This window comes from Sander lucioperca, chromosome 9 (assembly GCF_008315115.2).
Source record: "Sander lucioperca isolate FBNREF2018 chromosome 9, SLUC_FBN_1.2, whole genome shotgun sequence".
Lineage (NCBI taxonomy): Eukaryota > Metazoa > Chordata > Actinopteri > Perciformes > Percidae > Sander > Sander lucioperca.
The window spans coordinates 4,963,007-4,987,140 of NC_050181.1; the positions used below are offsets into that span (position 1 = coordinate 4,963,007).

General features: G+C 42.0%; 2 protein-coding genes across 29 annotated transcripts in view; both read right to left on the bottom strand.

Annotated features, from left to right (window-relative positions):
- Positions 1-244: 244 nt before the first annotated feature.
- Positions 245-3,002, bottom strand: LOC116045852 (zinc finger and BTB domain-containing protein 14-like). Its single transcript, XM_031293761.2, has 2 exons — positions 2,853-3,002; positions 245-2,246 (listed from the first exon to the last, which is right to left on the bottom strand). The coding sequence occupies exon 2, from the start codon at positions 2,221-2,223 to the stop codon at positions 1,051-1,053; it is 1,173 nt and encodes a 390-aa protein (XP_031149621.1). The 5' UTR covers positions 2,224-2,246; positions 2,853-3,002; the 3' UTR covers positions 245-1,050.
- Positions 3,003-4,592: 1,590 nt separating this feature from the next.
- epb41l3b (erythrocyte membrane protein band 4.1-like 3b) overlaps positions 4,593-24,134 on the bottom strand; it is a 56,921-nt gene continuing 37,379 nt past the window's right edge. For 5 of the 28 annotated variants that reach the window (XM_031293772.2, XM_031293763.2, XM_031293766.2 and 2 more), the window contains 18 exons: positions 23,445-23,597; positions 22,737-22,834; positions 22,143-22,318; positions 20,837-21,042; positions 19,727-20,311; positions 18,314-18,367; positions 17,338-17,373; positions 16,789-16,854; positions 15,891-16,076; positions 15,157-15,219; positions 13,795-14,520; positions 12,947-12,979; positions 12,618-12,695; positions 10,930-11,013; positions 10,370-10,468; positions 9,743-9,823; positions 9,273-9,388; positions 4,593-5,600 (listed from right to left, as the gene is read on the bottom strand). In XM_031293772.2, the coding sequence (XP_031149632.1) occupies positions 9,278-9,388; positions 9,743-9,823; positions 10,370-10,468; positions 10,930-11,013; positions 12,618-12,695; positions 12,947-12,979; positions 13,795-14,520; positions 15,157-15,219; positions 15,891-16,076; positions 16,789-16,854; positions 17,338-17,373; positions 18,314-18,367; positions 19,727-20,311; positions 20,837-21,042; positions 22,143-22,318; positions 22,737-22,834; positions 23,445-23,597 (2,835 nt within the window). In that variant the 3' untranslated portion in view covers positions 4,593-5,600; positions 9,273-9,277. The other 23 variants (XM_031293775.2, XM_031293773.2, XM_031293770.2 and 20 more) reach the window with 20 other exon arrangements.

Genomic DNA, 24,134 nt, shown 5'->3' on the forward strand with positions numbered 1-24,134 from the left:
TCTCTGAACACCTGTAATCTCCACAGAACACACTTGTTTTTTTAATAAACTTTGGCTGTTGCTTGTATCATTCCACATTTTCAACATAACAGAGGAAAGTTTAGGATCTGAAACCATGTTTTCAGGTGCTTTCAGGTTGTTTTGGGTGTGGCACAGACACTTCCACTGATAAAAAGTGAGTCTGCAGGATACAAATCCTGCTCACTGAGCTCTCAACAACAAAAACGAAACTTTGCAAAGACAATAAAACACAGCAAATGGTGTTTATTGTCAAAGTGTAGGAGTAGGACAATGTTATATGTGCATAATTCATTATTGTGTACTCTAATTGTGCAACAAACTAAGCTACAGTATATACAGACATCTATCATTAACAGTTGATAGCTGGATGACAGTTATACTGTATAACAGTAAATCTAGTTGGCCGGTTGCTTGGGCAGGACAGCCTTTAAAGACAATCCGTCAAATGCCCAAGACTTTGGTATCATCTGCATCAAATGCAAAATGGTGAATCTTACTTATTACAGTGTAATATCAATCAATACAACTAAACACATCCATTAAAAACATCCACATGAATATACTCAATGCAACAAATGTTATGCAGAAAAATCTCCCCCCCCCCCTCATTCTGTTTCTCTCTTTTATCTCCATAAAATTCAGTAAAGGTTAAACAAACATTTAAATGTTACATATCCCATAAAAGTAAAAGAGAATAATGTAATGAGAACCCTCAGTCTAGATAGCAACGATGCTTTGTGAAAAATATATGTAGAGTGAACTAAACATTTACATGATTTTACAGGTGGAAAGAAAACATCGTTTTGACATAACTCTTTAGAATAATAATAATAATAATAATACAGCCCCACAGTCTTATGAACATGCTGTGATCTCGTTACTCACTCCGATCATTGTCCATGTGATGTCAGGCCGTCAGCCTGTCACAGGGTTGTGTTGTGTCAGTGTGTATACATGTTTTTAAGTGACTGCTGTGGATGTATGTGCATCTGTATGTCAGTACGAGTGTGTTTTGGTGCGTTTGCAGGTTTAACAGTCCCCAGAGTTATGCGAATGTGGCCCGGTCTCCATTTTCCAGTCTCTCTGGTCGGTGGCCTCTGCCTGGCCGTGCTGGGAGGCCGCGGGAGACAGGGTCATCTGTCTGCGGGGGTTGCCACTGTGCATGGTGTTCCAGTGGCGCTTCAGATCGGACGCTTTGATGAAGGCTTTTTCGCAGGAGCCGCAGTTGAATGGCCGCTCGCCCCGGTGCTGCCGTTCGTGGTCTTTCAGATGAGACTTGTGCTTGAAAGCCTTTTCGCAGATTTGGCACCCAAAGGGCCGCTCGTTGCTGTGGACCCTCTCATGCCTCTTCAGGTCGGGGCCCCTGATGAAGGCCTTGCCACACACAACACAACGGTGAGGCTTGAAGCCGGAGTGGATTTTCAGGTGCTCCTTGAGGTGGGCGGCAGTGGTGAAGGCTTTGGGGCAGTGCTCACAGGCGTAGGGCCGGTTGGCGGTAAGCAGCCGCTCCTTTTTGGCGTTGTGGTCCATGGGCTTGGCACCTGAGCTCTGGCAGGAGCCGTGGTCGCGGTGGCCGTACAGCAGGTACTCCAGCTTCATGTCGCTGGAGGAAGAGGAGCCCCAGCCGTGGCTGTGAGGATCTTTGCTCATGTTGGTGTTGTAGTTGTGCGGCTGAGACACGTGTGAGCCCCCGGGGCCCATACCATCCATCCCCTGATCATAGAAGCTGTTCTTCCTCACTTCCTCCATAGCCAACTCCTTCAGGATGGCGTCCTGAGCTCGCATCCCGTGGTCCCCAGGAGCCTGGTTCTCCCGGGTCTTCATGTTGGTCAGCTCACGTTTCTGGGTGCACAGGTTATCCAGGAAGTTGATCCCCAGGATCTGGCCGGATGACATCATCATATTGATGTCCTTCTTCCTCACAGCGAGCCTGGCTGTGTACATGTAATTCAGCACCTCTTCAAAGATATCAGAGCGGATGAAGTCCAACTCCACGATGGAGTTGTCCTCATCACTCTGTTTCTTGAAAAGCTTTTTGAAGTAGTTGCTGCAGGCTGCCAGGACACAGCGGTGAGCCCTGAACTCTATGTTTTCCACCACCACCACCACATCACAGTGCTCACCTTCCATCCTCTGCTGGTTGAGCATCTTTAGAAAGGTGGCTTTGTGGTCATAGTCGATATATCTCAGTAAATCAGACATGTTGCACGTCAATTTAGAGCAACCTGCAGAGGAAAAACAGTAAAACGTCAGATATTTTGATTTGCACAATAAATCGGGCATGTATAACCTGCAAAGCTGAGGGGTGGCGCTCTATTTGCATGCTTCTTATGATAATACATACAGGTTGCATATAGGAACAAACATGCACACACGATTATAAGAATAACTTCCATTTGTTTACAGATGACCGACAAAAATGCAGAGGAGTTGACAAAAGTAGCTAAATTAACCATGCATAAATTTGGAGAAAACCCACACACGATAGGCCCGACAGCAATAAAAGCCGCAGTAATACTAATAAAATGATATATACACGCTAACAAACAAAAAAACAAATACACTTTCTTAACTTAAATAGTGCAATTTAGCCGCTTTGTTCGCGTGACAATCGCGTTGCGTGCAGATAGGATAACCTGACTATTTCACATTTCACTGCGCCCAGCCATTTTGGTCAGCAAGCCTCCATTGACATGTTTCTGGTGTCTTTAAAGCAGTTCACAAACAGCGGGGAACACGGCAACGAACAGGCGAACACACGGCTAAAAAAACCGCCGTGTGTTTTCCTGTGCTGTCCGAAGCAACAAAGAGAAAATAAGAAATCTTAATACCCGAAGCCCTGAACGCGATCCCTGTGTTGTCACGCAAGGCAGTCGACGACGATCCAGAGCTGTCGTTTTTCCTCTTCCTCCTCTTGTTGTTACTGTTGGTCTCACAGGAAACGGCGCGTTGTTCTGCCGCCACCTACAGCACCGGAGCGGGTACTCCACAAAGATCGTCTATGTTTTAAAAGATGAGTCACTCCGCGCGGCTCTGTCCGAGCACTGAATATCTTCCTCAATGTTTTGACCAAAAACAATTGAACAGCTTTGTCAGTGTCTGTCTATAGCCTAATACACGTATTTGAAATCGAAAAACTGATATACAATTTGATTTACGGGACACACTCATACACAAAACTGTTCAGCTCTTCATTTTTAAACAGAAACATGGCACTATTTACTATTAAAAGTTAAAAACTTAAAAACTCAGCTAATGCGCTTCATATATGGGTAGTGGATAAGATTTGATTGACAGTGGTCTGGCAACACGAGCACAGGTTTGATTCTTAAACTTTTTTGCAGTATACTCATACACTAATGTAGCCTACAAACTGGACTAGCCTACTGCATTTTAATGATCTAGCCTAATTTGAATGATTTAATTATGAGCTTGTTCTGTCATTGACATGTAGGCCTATAAATAGGCTGTTACAGTTAGGCCTCTTAAGGGACATCTAATTGCAAATGTCACTTGTCCATCTGTCCTTTTTTCTGTATTTTTTTTTAAATAACTTTTTAAATAGCATGATCATGCATCTGTATAACTGTTATAAAATAACTGTTATAAAATTTCCAAAGGTCCATGACAAAATAAAATAAGACAATTGTTGTAAAACATATGGTTAGAGCAAAGGAAAATGTTTGTCTTCTTTTTATTTTAAAATGTAGCCTTTGATTATTTACAGAATTATCAGATCAATACAGTTGGGCTCCATTTAGTCACACACTGCTGAGTAGCCTAAATAAAAAGGGTTTAAGAGATATTGTAGAACTGCAAATCGAAAAAGATCAACTGGCCCTCCTTTTTGTGTCGCCCTCGCACCCAGCAACAGAAGCCGAGTGAGAGCTCTTACCTTTTGTTTCCTCTCTGGCTCACAAGCACGTACACACAGCGTGCGGAGCTTTAAACGCTTGTTTGAGTTCAACATAATTACCTATAGCTGTAAAAATCCTGTCTTAATTACCCCGAGGGCGCTTCTTTAAACAGGACAATTAAGTGTTTCGAGCATTTGGTTTAATGAATAATAGATCGACTAAAACTTACAAATTCAACCCCCTCCCATTAACATAGGCCTATTTATTTATTTATTTTTCAAACCAATGTTTAAGCTTAAGGATTTTAATAATCCCACGTTGTCCATCAGGTTATTTCAGTACCTGAGGTTATGAAATCTGTTTTGGCTCTCATAGCTCAGGTTGTGTAACCCTGAACCCATAGGCCTATATTTTAACTAAGTATGACAATGAATAAAAAGAATTTAGAAAAAAAACGACATGATAACCTCCCAATTTATAAATTAGGCAAATTTAAGATTTTTGTGATATGATCCCATGGGATCACTAGTGTCTTATTTAATTGAGCACAACCATAGTTTAAGCCCTTATCTGAATTATCACTCAGAACTTTGAGATGTTGAGTCGGTGTAAAAACCTGTCAGTGTTAAAAGATCTCAATCAATGGGTCCAACGGTGACACAAGTTTCACTACTGTGGTCAAAATGTTATTTGAGAAGAAAACAGCAAATAAAAACAAATGCATTTGCCACTTTTATTTCACCATTTTGAGGAAAACATGGCTGTACACGGACACTACTCGGTTATTCAGATACAGTTGAACAGATGAGGGAGGCATACAGTTGACATGTCTAGGGTGGGAGGGTGGGGTGTTTGACAGATCTCTCTTGGCTAAATTGGGCAGAGCTCGGCAGTCTGAGCCCTTTGCATCACAGTCACACAAACCTGGGACTTGTGCTGCAGCCGACCATCTACCCTGGAGAACATTCAAAGCCTGCACAGGCACGTACAAATCTATTTCTTGCACAGAAATCTTGATTCCTTGGCGTTTGCCAAAACAGACCTTCTCTTGTGGAATCAATTGATGAGGAAACAATAAAATACTGAAATGATCATAAAAAGGGAAATGCAATTTGAGTGGATGTGACAAAAATCAACTGTGAAAGATACATTTCTATTATCCTAGGAAAGCTTTGATTTGTACAGAACTGCGCTGTAGTGATTTCTGTGTTGGCATACCTGACGGAAATTCATCGGCTTGTTGGAGTGAGTGAGGCAATGCTGCCAATGAGGTTGGCACTTCTACAGCAAGGTTAAATAGTGTATGCTTCCTAACATATACAGCCTACAGCGATTTAAGTTTCTGGAGTGATGGCTTTGTTTCATAAATAAAACGTTGCTACAATAATTATTCTCAATAATCATAAAAATGCATCAAAGTCATAAGGCAGTGAAAGCAAACCATTTGCTTGCTGCACACAGGTATTCGGCGTGCAGGTGGATCGAGAACCATTTTTAAAATCGTACAGTTTTCAGTATAATCTTGCCATTTGTTTGATAATGCAACATTGCGTCCTTCTCATGCAAGATGCATTTATTTATTTTGCAGGTAATGGTTGCGACTAGCTGCAGCATTTGGAGAGTAGGAGCCTTTCTAATCTTCTGAGAGTCCCGGAGTAATATGTGGCGTTCTGGATGTTGGATTCTAGGTGGTTGAACAGAAAACAGCCCTCAGTGTTACTCCTGGAAGAACAGAGGAAACGGCAGTTAGTACATCCTGCATATTTAATCACATATGAACCTTTAGCGCCACTGTGCACCCTGCCAAAGACCGAAAATGAGCCTGATAAAAGGTTATGGCAGTTACCACCATGAAATAGATGCACCGACGCACAGTTAGAAAAACTGCCAACACAACATAGATACACACAGACTTCTTGGGTACTTTCTGGCTATAACTAACTTACAAACAAAGCTCCCAATGGCTCAACTTTTTTACTACCCATTTTGAGTGTGACCACAAGCAACATGTCACTAAGGCTGGTGGTGTCACAGGTGAGGAACAAACATAGAAAACTATCACTCTCTTATGTGTAATGATGCGGTATGAATTTTTATTTTAGTGCATTCAATTTATAACACGTCACACAACTATCCTCCAGTACCACATGCTTTTTAAAAACAAAAACAAATCTGCTATCTGGTCTTCATCATAGAGAGGGGGGGGGGAGGGGGTGGGAGGAGATTTAGAGATATTGCTCCTTAAGACATGAGGCATTCTGGATTTCTAAAGCAGCGCTTTAAGCAAAATTACAGGATTTGTTTGAGAACAATGAGACATTTAGTTCATGGGATGGATGTGTTAAGTTGAAACAGATGAACTTTGAGATTAGTTAGGGTTATTCATAAATGTGAATTGATGCAAGGAATTATAATATACTGAATGATGTGACTGAAAGAATAAATGTGTTGCCTTATATTTAAAAAAGCTGATATTTAGGGCCTTTCCTTCAGACTGACCAATCAGGTGGAGAAATACAGTGCTGAGTGGGGCAATTACATCTCCTTTATCAAAGGTCCCTAACACAACATTTCGGCTCCATTCCTCACTATCTACACATCTGCCAAAGTATAGTTGTGTGTGTGTGTGTGTGTGTGTGTGTGTGTGTGTGTGTGTGTGTGTGTGTATATATATATATATATATATATATATATATATATATACACAAACATTTTAGAAAACACACACACATATATATACACACATGTATGTATGTATGTATGTATGTATGTGTGTGTATATATATATATATATATACACACACACACACACACACACACATACATACAAAGTAATGTATGTCTTTTTTATTATTTAATTACTTAGTTATTGTCTACTGTTAATTTTCTTTTACCAAGTCTGTCAGATTTTTTTATCAATATCATTTTATATCATTTCCAATCTGTGTATCTTGTCTCGGTTTTCCTATAGCCTTGTGTTAATGGCTATTTGTCGTGTTGTCTTTTCTTCCTGTTAAAAAACAAAAACTACTGATTACAACCCACCGCCCCCCACGTGATATTTAACATTTTTACCCATTCATGAGCTAACATGAAAGATAGTATTTTTTATAAAGAACATTCTGAAAAGATGATTGTGATATGATATGTTCTTTATTAATGGTCATTTATATTTCAGATTAAAAGTCATTTTCTTAAAGACGGGGACGTTGTGAATGAAGTTCTATATAGTATACATGGTATTTATTTATGCTGAATATTAGTAACAGTATGAGGAAACCACCAGCCTGATGAAGGCCAGATGACCGGTGAATTTGGTAAAAAAAAGAAGAAGTGGTGAGCTGGTGACGAGTTTTAATTTTGAAGGATTTGAACTGGAGCTCACACTGGTCCATATCGCTGTGTGTGTGTTTTCAAAGTAACACCTTGTTCAATTTTAACTGTGTACAATGCTACTCCAAATATTTCTGACACCGTTTAGTCCCAACACTCTGTGTGTATCTACAGTGGTAAGAGACAAGCATCCAAAAGACCAGAGAAAAAACATTTAGTAACATGTTAATAGTGCTACTCAGAAACACAGCAGGCCACACACACACACACACACACACACACACACACACACACACACACACACACACACACACACACACACACATTTCTTTCACTATCTTTGTGGGGACCCGTCATTGACATAATGCATTCCCTAGCCCCTTACCCTAACCATCACAACTAAATGCCTAACCTTAACCCTTACCCTAACCTAATTCTAACCCTAATCCTAAATCCAAGTCTTAACCCTCAAACAGCCCTTTAACCTTGTGGGGTCCAGCATTTTGGGCCCCACAAGGCTGTGCAGACCCCACAAGTATACTGTATTCCCCGGTTTTTGGACCCCACGAATATAGTCACACACACACACACACACACACACACACACACACACACACACACACACACACACACACACACACACACACACACACACACACACACACACACACACACACACACACACACACGGCAGCAGAAACAAAGCCAAGCATTCCCATCTGGTGAGTCACGCAAGTAGACATGCACGTCTTGGGATGGATTCAGTTAAAAGCTAGCGGAATAACAAGCTTCAGAGCCAAAATGTGAATTAGAATGAACTGCACAATTCCAGATTCTAAATGCTTGAGAGAGAAGTTGGAGAGGTTAGAACGGCATGCTGTGGGTGTAATAGAATGAGAGGTTCCCTCACGCAGCTCCACACCTGAAATAATCCTCACAATACTGCCAGCGGACAAGTTGGAACACAAATGGCTGCATTTATGAAGTTTGCAGAAACACTGCCACAAGTACTGATGACCTATTTATTCCCCCCACACAGAAAGGAAGATTGTAACTGAAAGGGGCAGTATGCCACGTATTGATTTAAACACAAGTGTCCTAGAAACACGGTTTCAAGATGTCAGGGATTCACCTCATACGTGAACATTTCTATATAGGCTGCTGTGAAGTGCAAAACTATTCTTCTTCTTTTTTTATGTATTAATGGGTAAATGATACTTATACTAGCATTGTTGGATAACAGCCAATGTAAACTTAATTTATTGACCTTTTATTTGCAGAATATTATATTATTATTATTATATATATAAATATATTCTAGTGTACATGAGTGTAGTGTACATGTAATGTATAATATAAGGAGGGTTAACGCATATGATTTGTGATGAGGTGAAAATAGACTAAAGCACGTCTGTGTTCACCTAAGATCAGATTTCAGTTGATACGGGTTTGTTTGCAGATACAGACTGAGTGCTTTGAGAAGCAGAAGCCGGTTCAGCCGGTATTTAATCGCTCATCACTGTCCCTTTGTGAGGCAGCACAATTTAGACAAAACAATGTATATTCATTGTTTTTACAGAGGAGTGCACGGCATGCAGGTAACAACCTAACTTGTTTTTCAGTACACACAACAGCTCTGTCTCATGAAAAAAAAGGAAGTGTGTTTCTGTCCAGCAGAGGGGAGGGGAAAGACGGGGACTGTTGCAGTCAAATTACAAGAGATCGCATGAGACTGCCAGGACTCACAGTAAAGGTTTTTAAGCCTTGTCATTACGAGTTGAGACTATAATATCCGGTCTGTGTGCACACACACGCATCTGCTGACCTTTTCCCTGCAGGGGGAGTGGAGCTGAAATGACAACAGCATGATGCATTAGCTGTAAGTGCTACAGAAGCAGGGCTGTCTGTACCGGTGAGAAGAAGTGCTGATGGGAAAAGCAGCATGCCCAAAAATGGAGACCAGTTTAAAAAAAAAAAAAAAAGCCCAGACTGACCAAATCAAAACCAGACTGGACTAAAACGGACAGGGCTGGGACCAGGACTGGGACCTTGTTGTCTTACCTGGGTCAGTCCTCCCCATCCTCTGGCGTGATCTCTGTCTCTTTATGTACCACTACTTTGGTCACTGACATGTCAGGATGCTGTTCTTTAGCCTCCTTTATGGCCTGAGCCAGAGCCTATATACAGGAGTGCAGTACCAGGAGGGAACACCAGGGGGAGACAGAAAACGGGGAAGGCGGGGAGGGAGTGGGGATGTTTGATTGTGAGTCAATATGCCAACAGGGAAGCCACGTTTAGTTACATTTGTCATACTTCCAGTATTTGTTAATGTCACATCATGAGTTAATATATATTTTTTTTAAATGTTGCTGTACTATGCTCGCAAAGTACAAGATAAGGTCCTGAGGGGTCACTAGCATTTTACTTTTTTACAAGTTCATTGCTCAAATCCATTCATTGACTTTACAGACAAAAGAAAACTACTGAGGATAGTGGAGAATAAATGAGAAACGGTATGAAAACTCAGAGACCTGATCGTGGTCGATGTCTGTATCTCCTGTGATGACGATCCTTTTCTCAATTCTCGTCTCTGATATTCCTCCTTTCACCGTCTGAGAACAGAGAGAGGACTTTAAAATCAATGCAAACACAAAAAGATAAGGCAACAAATATCCTCTTAAAGCTAAGTTTTTTAAGTTTTAAATTAAGTTTTTTATCACACTATAGGTTTTTTTATTATTTTATTTTTTTATTTAAAAGTACCCTTTTCTTTTCAGTCGAAATCCTGGGAAAACGTAAAAACAGAATTCTGGTTGATTGACAGAAGATGAACATTTTGCTAACTGATTCATGGTTTAAACCATTTTTTTTAAAGCAAAAATGACAACATTTAGACATGACAAAACACTGGTTCCAGCTTCTAAAATGTGAATATTTTCTTAATCTTCTAAGACTAAAAAAAAAGGACATTGTATCGTGTGGACGCGCCGACAGTTTTGTTGTCATTACTTAGAATTCCTCATGTGGGCGGCAGAAACTACGCACTAAAGCTTTAAATTCTGCAGTAAAGAAATGCTAAAGCAGACATGCAAAAGCTGCAGTCGTGTTTGAGGCCTCAATTGTTGAGAGACCAAAAGGGACAACAGATGAACCGTGACCTTTGTGATGTGTGTGGTTGTCGTGGTGCTGGAGGTTTCCGAGGTGATGGTCTGAGCACTCAGCAACACCCCAGGGTCTACGTCTCCATTAGTGTCAACCTGGTGATAAGCAAAACCCTCCATTTTTAAATTGCATTTTATATTTGTAAAGTAAAGTAAAACTACACTACACAAACTACAATAGCTTTATTTAATTGGATGCTAAAAGTTACAAAAATGTTCACCAGCTAGTGGTTAACTTTGTCCGTCATTTGGTGATGGCCAGATCAATATTTATATAATATTATGTACCATCTGCTCAGCATGGAACGGAAGACAATAAAAGTTAGCAACTAACTGGTGAAGCATTTAGTCAGACAAATTCCCTCAGGAGGTAGCGGAGGGCAAAACAGCTATACAGATGTGTAAATACTGAACCTCACATTTATCAGCTGGACTAAAAACTCTAAATGAATGCCAATAAAGCTCTATATCCACAGTGTGTATACAAGTAATGAATGCTAATAATCTCTCTTAAATTGGTGCAGGATGTAAAATGGAGGTAATGTCAATGTTTGTACCTCTGCAGACTCATAGGTGATAGTTTTTGTCTCTGTGTGGACTACAGGCATCTCTTTGGTTCCCACCTCCACCGCGTCAAGACTCTAATGGACAAAAAGGAAAAATGGGCACAAATAAATGCATGCAGAGGGAGTACAGCAGTACCAATACCATATGTGCTCTAATTCAATTATCTGTCATGTCTGAAACAAATTGCTGTAGGTGTTCACTGTTAACAGCCTTTGTTCTTAAAATAGCTCCACACAGTTGTACATAAAATTCAGTTGACGCAAATAAATACTGCATGCTAATAAACTAAGCCAAAAGGCTGTGATTGAGGGGCTTAAATCTCTAAACGAGCATGCAGTCACACATTAGAGTCTAGTGATGGAGCGGATACTGCAGAAGGCAAATCACAAGGTTTCGATCAAGTGTGTGCGCCACTTCGTGTTAAAAAGGTCCCCTTGATCTGCTCAGCAACAAACTGTGACGTTAGACTCATATCCGTGCTTTTGGTGGAGTTTTGCCCTTGATTATTAGTGGCAGATTGTGTCGGCAGGAGGGGAGGGTGGAGGTGAGGTTACAGGGCCCAAGGCTGAGGCCAGCGCAGCTGATGTAGGGTTACCTCCGACTGAGACGTGGCTGGAGGCGGGGGGGTAAGCATGGTGTCTGAAGTAAGGGGTTCAGTCAGAGTCACTTGGTGTGGCCTACACTTCTGGTCTTGTTCCTCAATCGCTTCTTTTTTCAGCACTTCAGCTTTGTCCATTTCTTCTTCCGTCACTTCTTCTGATGCCACAACATCTTCTGAAGCCTTTTCGTCATCACAGTCATCTGCCAGTTTCAAATTCAGCTCTTCCTCATCAAAGTCCTGGTCCAGTTCTTCCTTATTCCCATCCGTCTCTTCCTCCTCTGTTCTCTCCATTTCTTTGTTTGAGCTGTCCATCTGTGCATAGTAGCATTTCTCTTTTTCAGAGGGCAAATGTTTCAAGATGTCTGAAAAGCTCTTTTGTCCTTCGCCCTCTGCATGTGAACACTCATCTATCTCTTCATCCACCTCCTCAATACCATTTTCTAACTCTGTGGGGAACTCTTGTTCCACAAAATACTGCACTTCGTTGGAGAACTGGACTCTCTTGCCATCTACTTCTGTGTGCTTTCTCTCCCCTGCGTTTTTACAATCGGCTAAATCCTCTTCCAAAGCCTGCAAACAACTCTCTGCTGCTTCCCCTTTGTCATGTTCCTCCTCCATTGAAGGCAGCTTATCTTCCTTTTTACAATCTCTGATGTAGGCAGGAGCAACAGTCAATCTGAAACCATCATTTTCGTGTTGTGACATCAACGCCACCCCCTTCACACCGGCATCCTCTCCCTTGTCATCTATTACTTCCTCATTTCCTTTTTCTGCTGCTAAGGTCAGCACTGAAGACCCCAGCGAAGTGCTACTGCCAGACAGGCTCTCATCTGACCCTGAATGTGTTGCTACTGGCTGTTTTTCTGCTACCAGCTCTACAGATGCACACGGTTGAAGTTGCTCTAAAGATGGTGCATTGCCGGGAATACCAGATGTTGCTGGTGGATTTCCTAAAGTATTGCCACTAATATCCTCTTGTAACACAACTACATAATCTGCTGACATCGTTCCGACTGTGAGCTCGGCTGTAGTGTGCACTGGCTCGGTCTTTGCAGCCTCTGTGGTTTGGATATTCACCGTTGGCCCTGTCGACTCCACTGGTGCTGCCTCTGTCTCCGTGGCAACAACCGCCCTCTCCTCCGGTTCAGCTGATGCCTGTGAATGATAAATTGTACCATTAGATGATGTTTTTGCTTCACCATGACAAAAAAAAAAAATCCACCCAGTAGAGGGCGGCTTCACATCACACCTAATAGAGAGAAATGGTTATGTGGGTTACACATTTTTAGACTATAATAGGCATATTTTTTTTGTAAGACAATTAAGGTTTTAGTTACATGAAAACCATTGCAGTGTTTTTTTTTTTTTTTTTTTTAAATCTGTGAGGACCAGAGAGGAGTGGTCACCTTTTCAGAGGAGGAAACCCATCCCAGCGTAGACTGATAGGACAGAGGATGGACGGACACAAGAAAGAGAGAAAGGACAAGAGAAGAAAGTCAAAAGTCACAGTGAACACCAGATAAAGAGCAAAGGGAGACGAGGCGGAAAAATAAAAGGTTGAAAAAGTAAATATTATTGTATGGAATACCATTTTGTAGCTCTTTAAATCCGCTTGAACCTAAAGCCTTAAACGAAAATCCGGTTTTGGGATCACTGAATCCACCAGCAGCAAATTTCCACTAATCTGCTTTTGAAAAACTAACTTCAGAAGGGTGAAAATCTCTTTTAAGGTAGACCCATACAATTCTTTTCCTGACTTGTTACGGAGGCAGCAGGGGATTTTGGAGGATGAGGTGGGGAAAGCTGCAGGGGTGGCACTGAGCCAGGGCTATGAAGTCACTGCTTTCAGGGAACTGATAACTGAAGAGCAGAAAGAAAGGAATGGTGCAGCAGAGCAAAACGGTAGAAAACAAACAGAAGCTAGCCAGAGCCCCCATTTCTTTCCTTATCAGCTGCGGGAGCCAGTTGCTAAGGCAAGGTGAGCTGTTGGAGCTGTCAACAAACTCAAAAACAAACCCAAAACAGTTGTATCAAAAAAGAAGCAGCAGGTTTGATTGCAACAGAAAACGGCGGTTTGGCAAGTGTGAGAGTAAACGCTGGGTGTTAAGGGACCGTTAGCCATGCAGAGCGTTTGGTTACACTGTTGTTAGACCGGCTGCTGGAGGGAAGGCAATGGGGTAGGCTGTGGGTGGTGGTGGAGATATGGAGGGAGGCAGACAAAACCGGATTGTTGCTTTTAGTTTTCATACAGTACCACTGATAAGGATGTAGATGAAGATTCAGAAACTGTAATCTGAGTCAGGCTGGACTTTGACTGCTCCGTTTGGACCTCTTTGACGAAGGTGAAGATTTCTGCTTTCTGCTGCATGGCATCAAAAGTCTTCATCTCTTTTACTTGCTTTGTCGACACACCGATGACTTCTGAAGCATCGGTCTTCACCCCCTCAGATATCCACGATGCCATGGCCTTTTTAGGCGAACCAGAACCTTTAATCTGAGTCATGTCATCAGTTTTTATCTCCATCGTTGGACTCTGTGTCTTGACTACTGTGGTTTTGGCTTCTAAAACAACAGACATGTCTTCTTTGATATATTCTTTCTCTTTAGACAGCATTTCATTCTCCCCAGCTTCGGCCTCTCCAGGCACAACAGGCGCCTCTTCTTCATCCGCAGCACTTGTTTCTTTGCCCTCGGTGTCTACTTTATCCTCCGCCTCCTTCAAGATAATGAGCGTCCCTTTCTTGTCACTGATGGCCTGGGACACTTCCTGCCTGACAGCTCCGGGGCTGACCTTCATCTCTGCCCTCTCCGACACCTCCTCTTGGGAGTCGGGGGTTTTCTCGTCCACCTCCCTGAGGGTCCCGTCCATGAAGACGTCGTCATCCATAGTGGTTGACAGACTAATCCCGTGTGGCCCCGAGGAGGTGGCCAAATCTGTTGCAATACTATCCACCACGTATTTGACCAGATATCCTGCCGCCTGGGGAGACACTCGGCTTATTGGAAATGGATCGTTCAAGTTAAAAGACAGAGGGCATCACAAAGCCAAGACGGTGAGAATAAGCTCAAGAGACTATTTATCTAGAAATGACACATACACAGACCGAGCGCCATAAATACTTGGACAAAGATGCACCGTTTAGATGTAGCTTTTAAGCTAGTTTCTCTGCACACATATGGTTGTATTATCTCTTATAGAACTATGAATATACGTGAAGAGTAATTCACATTTAATTTCTCTGGTACAGTTCCTTTTATGGACCGTCTTTCTTTTTGTCCCCCCTCTGACCGAATTATTTTCCTCTTTTGGATAATAATTGATTGATTCAGATCAGCTACCGATTTAAAAAAAAGCTAGAAATCATATTCACAAACATCTGTTAGTTCTTTTCAAAAAAAGGAAATTTCAAGCTTCAATTCAAATGTAAAGAGATAATAAAAAGGGCAGATAAAGAAAATAAAGTGGAGACTATGTACATGTTAAGAAGTAAGAGCCAAAACACAAAAAACTGTGCCAGTGTCTAGATGTATAGAGCTAGGTAGAAACAGAGGGGAAAACACCACACTTACAAACACAAGGGTTTTTACATGTGAAAACAAAGTGGAAGGAGTTTACCTCCGTGACTTTAGGTTCCACCTCCTCTTTAGTCCCTTCTCCTGCAGGCTTCTCATCTTGAGTCTAAAGAAGGAAACAAAAACATAAATAAATAAAAAGGCCACACACAGATCGAGACAAAGAAAGGACATGTTCAAATGGACAGGATCCACATCCCAAAGCCGTTCCAGTGAATCAGCTTCTTTTCATTTCAGTCAGTCAGACACGTTTGATGTCAGTGATTAGTCTTCAGACTTTAATTAATGACGCTCATTTGTCCTGCGTGAGCTCATCTGACTATGTTCAGAGTAAAGGAGAACTGATAAAACTGCTCCTGACTCAAGCACATAATGTCACTGAGCACAACAATCTTATAACTGATTAATGACTGCACCATCCATTACCGAGACAAATTAAAATGTTAATCAGCTGATGATATAGTAAAGACATGAGGTCAGAGCGACAAAGATAGACACATTTATTCGCACACTTACTTTGAGATAGATACATTTACTCTATCAAGGTGCTTCTTAATGCACTAGAGCCATTTGGAATATACAATGTATTACACCAGACTCACTTTGATGTAGAAAATATGGCTCTAGCCCCGATATGATTATTGAATTTTACTGCACTATGACCCATTACGCAAACCCTCTTGAGATTGATGTCTTTGTTTGTGCAACAATCTCCTCGATGATGTCATGCTTCACACACACATGCCGTCATTTAGTCTGCTGAGGACTGCAGCTTACATCCTGTGGCTCCAGCGGCACTATCATTGGTGCTTCATCTGCTCTGGGGGAGCGTGCAGGGGACGAAGACAGTCTCTTCTCCCATTCGGTCAGGCCCGGCGCGCTGTCGCCTGTCTCCAGGAAGGAGCGCTTCAGTTCGCTGATGTTGGTCTGGTGCTTGACCATCTCTTCTGGAGGCGAGGTGTCCTACAGTAGCCGGTCAATCATGACACAAGGAGATGAGGCCAGAGCAGCGCGGAGGGAACGACGGCCATGCTTTATGTACGCAACGGTAGCTTGCATATCCAATACATTACCACAAAAAAACGTTGAGAAGCATAAAAATGCAATTCTGAAAAGGTCTGGAATAAACCAATGCAGACTAGAATCGACTGCATTATAAGCTTCATTATTTATGTTGTTTGTATTGTTTACAGGCCTGCTTAGGAGGCTGTGCAGGCTACCTGTGAAACAGCTCGCACAAACAGCAACATAATGACAAAATGTCCACTCACATGGAAGCTGTTAACTAAGAGACTGGCAGCGTGTACTTAAATGCTAAGAGAGCATTTAGGACCAGCTTAATTGAAAATAAATGATTTCATGCATAGATTCACAGATTTAGTTTTACAGGTTTAGTTAAGCACAACACTCCCAAATCTCGTAAGAAGTTAGGACCTCTACTATTACTGATTTATTTCAGTTGAATTTGTCTTGCTTTATTTCTCACAAAAAAATAATTTGGATGCTCACAGCAAAAAATCTGTTAATAAAAATGTAATAACTCAAATTCACACAGGCACGCCAGAAAATAGAATCTAAGCTACTGGTAAGTTATAATTATTTGTTATCAGTTAGGATTCTTCATACAAAAGGCACCTGCATGCATATTTCAACCATGCATGGTTTTCTTACCAACCTCTAGCATTAGATTACTATGCTTGATAAAAACGTTTTCCCCTTTTACTCGTCTTATGAAACTATACTGTAAAGACAAAAGAGGGGAGAGGAACTGTCATTAAAGGAGCTGCGTCATGTTAAATATAGACAATTGTTAGGAGATACTGGGAGCTTTGTGTTCTACGGTATGGCTATAAATGACGTGATGGCATAAGTCCACTCACTGTAAAAGCCATGGATTAAAAAAAACTGAAATCTGACTCTTGGGTGCAGCAACAGGAAAAGAAATATGACTTCACCATTTACACAATAGCACTTGAAAATGAGCTGGAATGGAATGTTTAGAAGCAGCGACAGCTTTGCAGCAGCAGTCTGTGAAGTGAATTCAGGCAAGAGCAAATGGTTGATCTGGTGTGTGGTGGGATAGTGAGCATGTCAACAGAAGCTGCAGCAGGCAAGCCAAGGTGGAGAGACGGCACAAAGTGACTGATGTCTGAGCGGCTCAGTGCATCTGGTGGAGGGGGTGGTGTGATGCACTGAGCAGGGCCATGAAGCGAGCCCAGTGTACCTGAGTCCGCATCTCAGAGTCCTCATCTGCGTCCGACTGACGCGAGCAAAGAGGGAAGCGTGTGAGACAAGGAGGAAATCGGTCATTAAAGAAGAAGAGACACACAAGGGTGAAGCGGGTAAAGGGAAAGAGAAAATGAGCAACAATGAGATAAGAGTAAGGGTAAGGATGGTGGTTGAATTAAAAAAGTAAAGAATATTGTGACAGAAATTGAGCATTCACTAAACCCCCGGCCCCAAACAGCATTGGTCCAATCATAGCCTTAGCAACCGTAACTAGGCAGGCATAATGCCTGTCAAGCTTTGAATTTCTCCACAGGCTGAAGAGGTGTGCACGGAGTTACAAGAAAAGCAAGCATGTAAGGAATGGATTAAACAATGTGTTTGTTTGCTATAACATATGCTGCAACCATTAGGAAGTGCAGCTAATTAGCACTCCAGTAACTGGACTACATTAGTTTCTGGGGTGACAAGTTATGTAAAAAAAACAAAAACAAAACATGCAGCTTTAGGTTCAGTCCTTTAGCATGACATTATGTATGTAGCCATCTGCATATTTAAGACCCCTTTTACAAGATGCTCACAAGAAAAATCGAAGCTTGACAGGTGTTGCAAAGTTAACTAAGGGGGCGAGGTTTAGCGAATGGTCTACTCTACTGTATACAGAGAGCCGAAGTGAAAGAGCCCGGATGTGACACCATGACTTTGGCTCTCTATTAAAAAGGTAGTCAGTGGAAAAGCCATGTCAATACACACATAACGTGTGTTTACAATACATTACAGGGAGGAGGAAAGGAGAAAACTAATAAAGAAGTAAATGGGCATAATGAGATGCAAGCATGCATCGCATGCAGAAATGTCTCCTAAATATTTCAATGGGCATTACATCTATGATTCAGCATCACTTTATTTCTCTGCGTCTCCGTCTGTACGTTTTTGCATGCCTTCAATATGACATCTTTCTTTGATGTACAAACCTCGGTGGCCGTCATCTCTCCATCAAAGGCAAAGTCTGTTTGTTCGCTGTCAGTCTGCTTTCACAAACAGACCAAAACCGTTCCGAGTGGCAAGCAAGAAAACAACAAGAACCCAACTTGTAAACCCTTGAAAATGCATTTATCGTCAACAGAGATTCTTCATAACCACAAATGGAACAAATGGAAATGCACTGGTTGTTTCTGTAGGTACACATTAACAGACAACACTGCAGATAAGGTTAGGAAAAGAAAAACAGAAAGAAAAAAGCAAATGAAAAGTAAGCAAGCAAAACAGACTCAGAGGAAGTTGAAACCTTTGGTCAGTCACTTTGACATTTAAGTGTAATGTTAAATTTGCTTTGGATTTGGACAGGGCTGAATCCTGGTATATAGGTACGTAAAACATTTTCTGTGTTGTTGCTGGTCAAACCTACTCCACTGGATTATAAAAATTTGATTCGACGAACAGTAACCTGACTTTCAGGCCCTCCCCCTCCTCTCCATGCATGTTGACACTAGGGGTGATCTGGATACATTTAACTGTCACAGTATCTCTGCAACACAGCATGCATTACAGTACATTACATCTGTGATTCAAAAGGGGGTTGTCTGAGAGGGAAACACATCTTGGCACTCTACAGTAAGCTGCTTGTAGCCTTTTTTAGCAGAAGTTTAATTTAAATCATTCATTTTAATTTGTGCTGCTTTACTTGACTCTGATATCAATGCAGAGAGAGTGCATAGATAAATATGGAAGTGTTTCCATGCAGCTGGCGTTGATCTCGTAGCAGTCCTTTTCTATACTGTGAAGCCATGAATATAAGTGATAAGACTGAGATGGGTTAGGCACAAAGCTATGTCTTTAAATATGAGGTTTGGTGAAGGATTAGTGACTAAATGACAATAGGTGAGTTCTTCAAATCCTTATTATCTCTAATAAACACGCTGGGTCAAATATTAAAATATTGTTTATATTGCTGCATGACAGTGATATTATTTCATGGTGATTTGTTAGTGATGCTGCATAGCGCTTATGGACAAATGTTGTAAATGTGTTGAGAAGTCAAATTTCAGGCTGATGCGAGTAAAAGTCCCCAATATTTGTGTCTAACCCTCTCGTTTAGGCAGTGTAAATGCAAGCCAATCAAATATGAAATGGGGAGACTTGCAGATTCATCTCTGTGTGATGCTGATGAGGATGTAGTTCTATAGGATGAGGGTGTGACCGGGCAGAGATGAGGTTCTGAAAGTAGGAGAACTGACAGACACTGGGACAGACACAGTCTCCAGGTCGGCTCTGAACTGGTGAAACAGCAGAGCGAGATACAGGACAGAATAAGGGGTTAACTGTTATAATGAGCTGTCAATCTAAGCCAGAGGCGGGTACTGGAACAAACAGACGTACGCACACACCTCCTCTTCCTCTGAACTGTCATGGTCATGGTAGCCCTGGGCTAAGGAGGCGGTCAGGGAGGCTGCCTTGGGCTCCAGGTAGCAGAGGCACAGCGCCAGGGGGAAGGAGAGGGTGAGGGCGTAGGGGACGGAGAAGGAGGTGGAGAGCAGGAAGAAGAAGATGAAGAGGAAGCAGGGGATGAGTGAAGGTGACTTAATGGGCAGGAAGTTCTGCGCGCACAGAGGGAGGAAGCGCATCTCTGACAGATCGGGGAAGGTGATGTAGCCGTCCTCGTCCAGGTAGGCGGACAGGTCGGGCAGGTGCAGGGAGAAGGAGAAGAGCGTGCCGCCGCGGCTCTTGCCCTGCTCCAGCCTTTGCTTGCGGGCCGAGAGCAGCAGCACCTGCTCGTCCAGCAGGGCGGCTTTGCGGTCGGCGAGGGCTTGCCGGCGGCGGCACCCAGCGCTGCTCTTGGCTGGACTGACTGACGAGGCCCGTTTACGCACGTTCTCCCTGCGCCTCCGCCGTACTTTAGTTGATGACACAGGAGATGAGGGGAGTGAGAGCTCAGAGCGGAGGGGGTCGGTTGTGTATACATGAGGGGAGCACTGATGTAGGGAAATGTCAACGAAGAGATGATGTGTGTGTGTGTGTGTGTGTGTGTGTGTGTGTGTGTGTGTGTGTGTGTGTGTTTGTAAATGGAGAGGAGCGAAGGGGAAAGGGGCAAATACGCATGAGCACACACACAAACACACAAGTATAGTGTGGGGTCAAAGGAAGGACAAGAAAAGAAAAGTGAATTAGTAAAGCGCACACAAGATGAAAAGAAGCACTTAGGCCTACTCTGCTGCAGTGGGTTGAGGTGAAATCAACTGGGAAATTCTCATCAGCCGTTAATAAGTCTATTAAAAGAGAAAACTAAACTAAAATCTCAAAAAAGGACTTAAGACAAAATTGCAGCAGCATCTAAGAAAAATCTGTTTCTTTGACAACCCTCGGCATATCTGTATACATTCATTCATCATCACTCTCTTTAGACCAAATACAAAGATAACTCAAGCATCTAGAAAGTTCCTTTATCCAGATTAAATGCAGCTCTGACTGCACTGCACATCTGGTAGACAGCGGTTTACCTTAGTGTCTTGTCTGAGTGGTGTTGTGGCCATGGGTTCTGGCATCTCTACAGCATCCATCTGAGCATCCTCCTGCTCCGCCTTTTCTTCCTCTGCCTTCTTCTCTGTCGTTACCGTGGTGATGATGTCTCCCTTTGCGATGACTTTGGCCGCCCCGTCGGCAGCACTATCCTTCATGAGAGTCTCATGGTTCTCCATAATTGGTGCTGAAGGACAAAGACGGATGTTACGTGCTGGAATCAGTCACGGTCTGTTTTTAATTCCAAAAATATGAGCAGGGGAATAAATGGTTTCATTTGCTCCCGCACATTGTTGTTATAATTTTTGTAAAACTTTGTCACTGCACTGCACAAGTGTGCTAGACATTTTATATTTGCAGGCTTTCAGGCGCAAGGCACATTTGTCTTCCTTTTCAAAGCAATTAAAAAAAAAGGAAAAAGAAAACCTCAGAAAGTTCAGAAAAAAACATGATAAACAATCTGAAAATGTGTGCAGCTAACACAAAGGAGCTTCTAAAAATAGCCCTGATCAAAATAAACTGGATAAATGAACACAAGTCCATAGTAGGGATTTCACGATATGAGATTTTGATATCACGATTATAAATCAGGGAATTAAAAAGTGAACCAAAAAATTAAGATGATTATCTTAATTCATGTTTTAGAGAGAGCGATTGAGAGAGAGAGAAAGAGACAGGCCTAAAGTATACCTAAATTTTAGAATATTCTTTAATATAGCTAATGAACTAAAATATTATCATCAACTATATCCAGTTTGTTTTTTATAGGCTATTTAAAAGTCATCTATAATGTTTAAATGGGGGAACTTACAATGTGGGCTACACAGACAGAGAGCGTGAATGACAGCCCCTCAGTTGGTCATATGATATCCCTGCAAGATTCCAAAAGTAAAGAGTAACACGTTGTGAACTACTACCGGGGAGTTTAAACTGTTTTGGTCCACAAATTCTCTCACACTGCCAAATTAAGGCGATTTAATGGCGGATATAAGGCTGGATAAGAATGTCAGTTTCCTCGGACATTTTCACAGCTCTTCTTCTCAACACTTCAGGTGAGTGGCTCTCACACACAAAACACACGGGGACACACGGGGACACACGGAGACACACGGACACACACGCAAAATTTGTTGTCACAGGGCAACAATACAGGAATCAGGACACCATAGACATCGTCCGTGGTTATGGTAAAATTTCAGTTATCCCGACCTCCCAAGTGCTTGGTTAACAACATATCAATTTGGCACTTTAGCTGGCAATTAATCAAAACTCTCAACTGCTCCTCACCTCCATCTAAGCTGCGGGACATGTTGTAGCGTTTGCTGGAGGAGCGTTCAAAGAGCGGAGCAGGTCTGATGATCTGAGAGCTGGCCCTGCGGGTCTGAGCCTGCGTTCTGCCGCTGTAGCGAAACTTGGAGCCGAGGCTCAGGAACTTCTTCGGCGGTGCATCGGGGGATACGAGCCTGCCATTAGTTACAAATAAGCACATTAATCAAAGCAGAAATAACACAGAGTTACGCTATGCTCTGTAAAACATTAGAACTTCTACTCATTTGAATAGTCTCCAGAGGGCCCTCAGGCTTGGCTCACTACTCAAAAGAACCCGAGAGACATTTTTTTGATTAAAGCAGCACAAAGCAGCTTCACATGTTGTCCAAATGCCAACAGCTACTAACAGCCTGAGCACTGTTTCTATTTCACTACACAGAAATCATCTATGGTGATTATCAATAAACTCATGTTTACAGGACTGTAAAAAGTATTGGCTGAATGTTTTTAAATCAGTGATCATATACCAGAACAGGTTTTTTTTAAATAATAAGCTACCTACAGCAGCTTTAAAAGCTGTTTCCTATCACACTCAAAGATCTTGTTTCTTACCTGAAGAAGGTATGGTGCTCGACACAGACCTTCCAGAGCCGTTTGGCAGCGCGATGATTTGGAAGCTTGAAACCAATGGTGCTTTCAAACTGCTCAAACTGCAAGAGGGACAACACACTGTGGTCAGATTAACTATACAGGCAACTTTGAACTTGTTTATTCATTTATTTGTAATCCTTTTTTTTTAATTAATGTATGTTTCCATGTTAATGCTAACATGTTACTAATTGTTTACATCAAACTGTAACTGCTTAAATATGAACATTATATAAATAGTGATATCCCAGTCCAATTATTTTATTATGGCATAGCCAAGTGCCCACTTAGCAAAGCCAGTTTATATAAGATATATAGCATCAGAGGATTTCCTTTATAGGATATAAGTAAAGAGAGGGATATCAGTGTGGATCTGTTGGGTCAGGAAATGTTAAGACAGAAGTAGGACAGCATCTTTTCCTCTTCAGAAAGTTCAGAACCTCAGAAGCCACGAAGAACAGCACTTGTAAAATGTTGATGAAATAGAGGCCAATTTGACAAGAGCCAAATTAGTTACACCTAACAAAGAATCAGATGGATCAGGCTTTGCAGAAGATCAAATAAATGCCTTTTTTACACCCGATACTGACCCAGCAGATCAGCTCTGGACATCACTATAAATAAATGTACTGTATATTTAAATATCTACAGTATAACTGTTATTGTTCTTACCTCGCCGGGCCGGATTTTGATGTAGAAGTTGTTCCTTTTGTAGGAGATTTTAAGGATTTTGGGCCAAGCGAACCTGTTGATCCGCAACCTGTCTCTGTAGATGAGCAGGCCACTTGAACAAACTCCCAACATGATCTCCACGCCCTCAGAGTCCTGGAAACAACACACACCAAAGAAATTGCAAAAAACAGGCAAACAATAAAACATTAGTTTGATGAAATTCTTTCACGTGTCACTTTGGTAACACAGGATCCTTGACAATCTCAAGGAAGAAGCCACTGACCACAACATTGCTCTTCTCTTAACTCTACAGGATATACAAGAGGCCCAGGAGCTAGTGAACAGCAGGGTAAAGTAGAATTTAACAGAGCCAAGTTTGTGATTAAAAAAAAGGGTAAAACAGGCAGGTGGAGAGTGGAATCAGGCATATGGTACTCTTATCTTCTCTATGCAGGCTGTAGTGACGCTGAATAAAGACTCAAGGGGCACCGAGTGGCAAAAGAAACAGTGAAGTCTTGGGAAATGGTTGTTGAAGCACGTATGATGCTCTTCACTGCAAGCATGAGATGAGCAGGTGAAACCAATGATGTTTTGAGAGGGAAGCGCTGGTCCAAAGCAGGAACAATCAATCTTAATGGGATGTTGAAATGACAACTTTGTATGTAACCATGCACAAGTAGAAACCACACA

Coding starts and splice junctions, on each gene's coding strand:
- LOC116045852 (XM_031293761.2), bottom strand. CDS start 2,223: ATGTCTGATTTACTGAGATATATCGACTATGACCACAAAGCCACCTTT.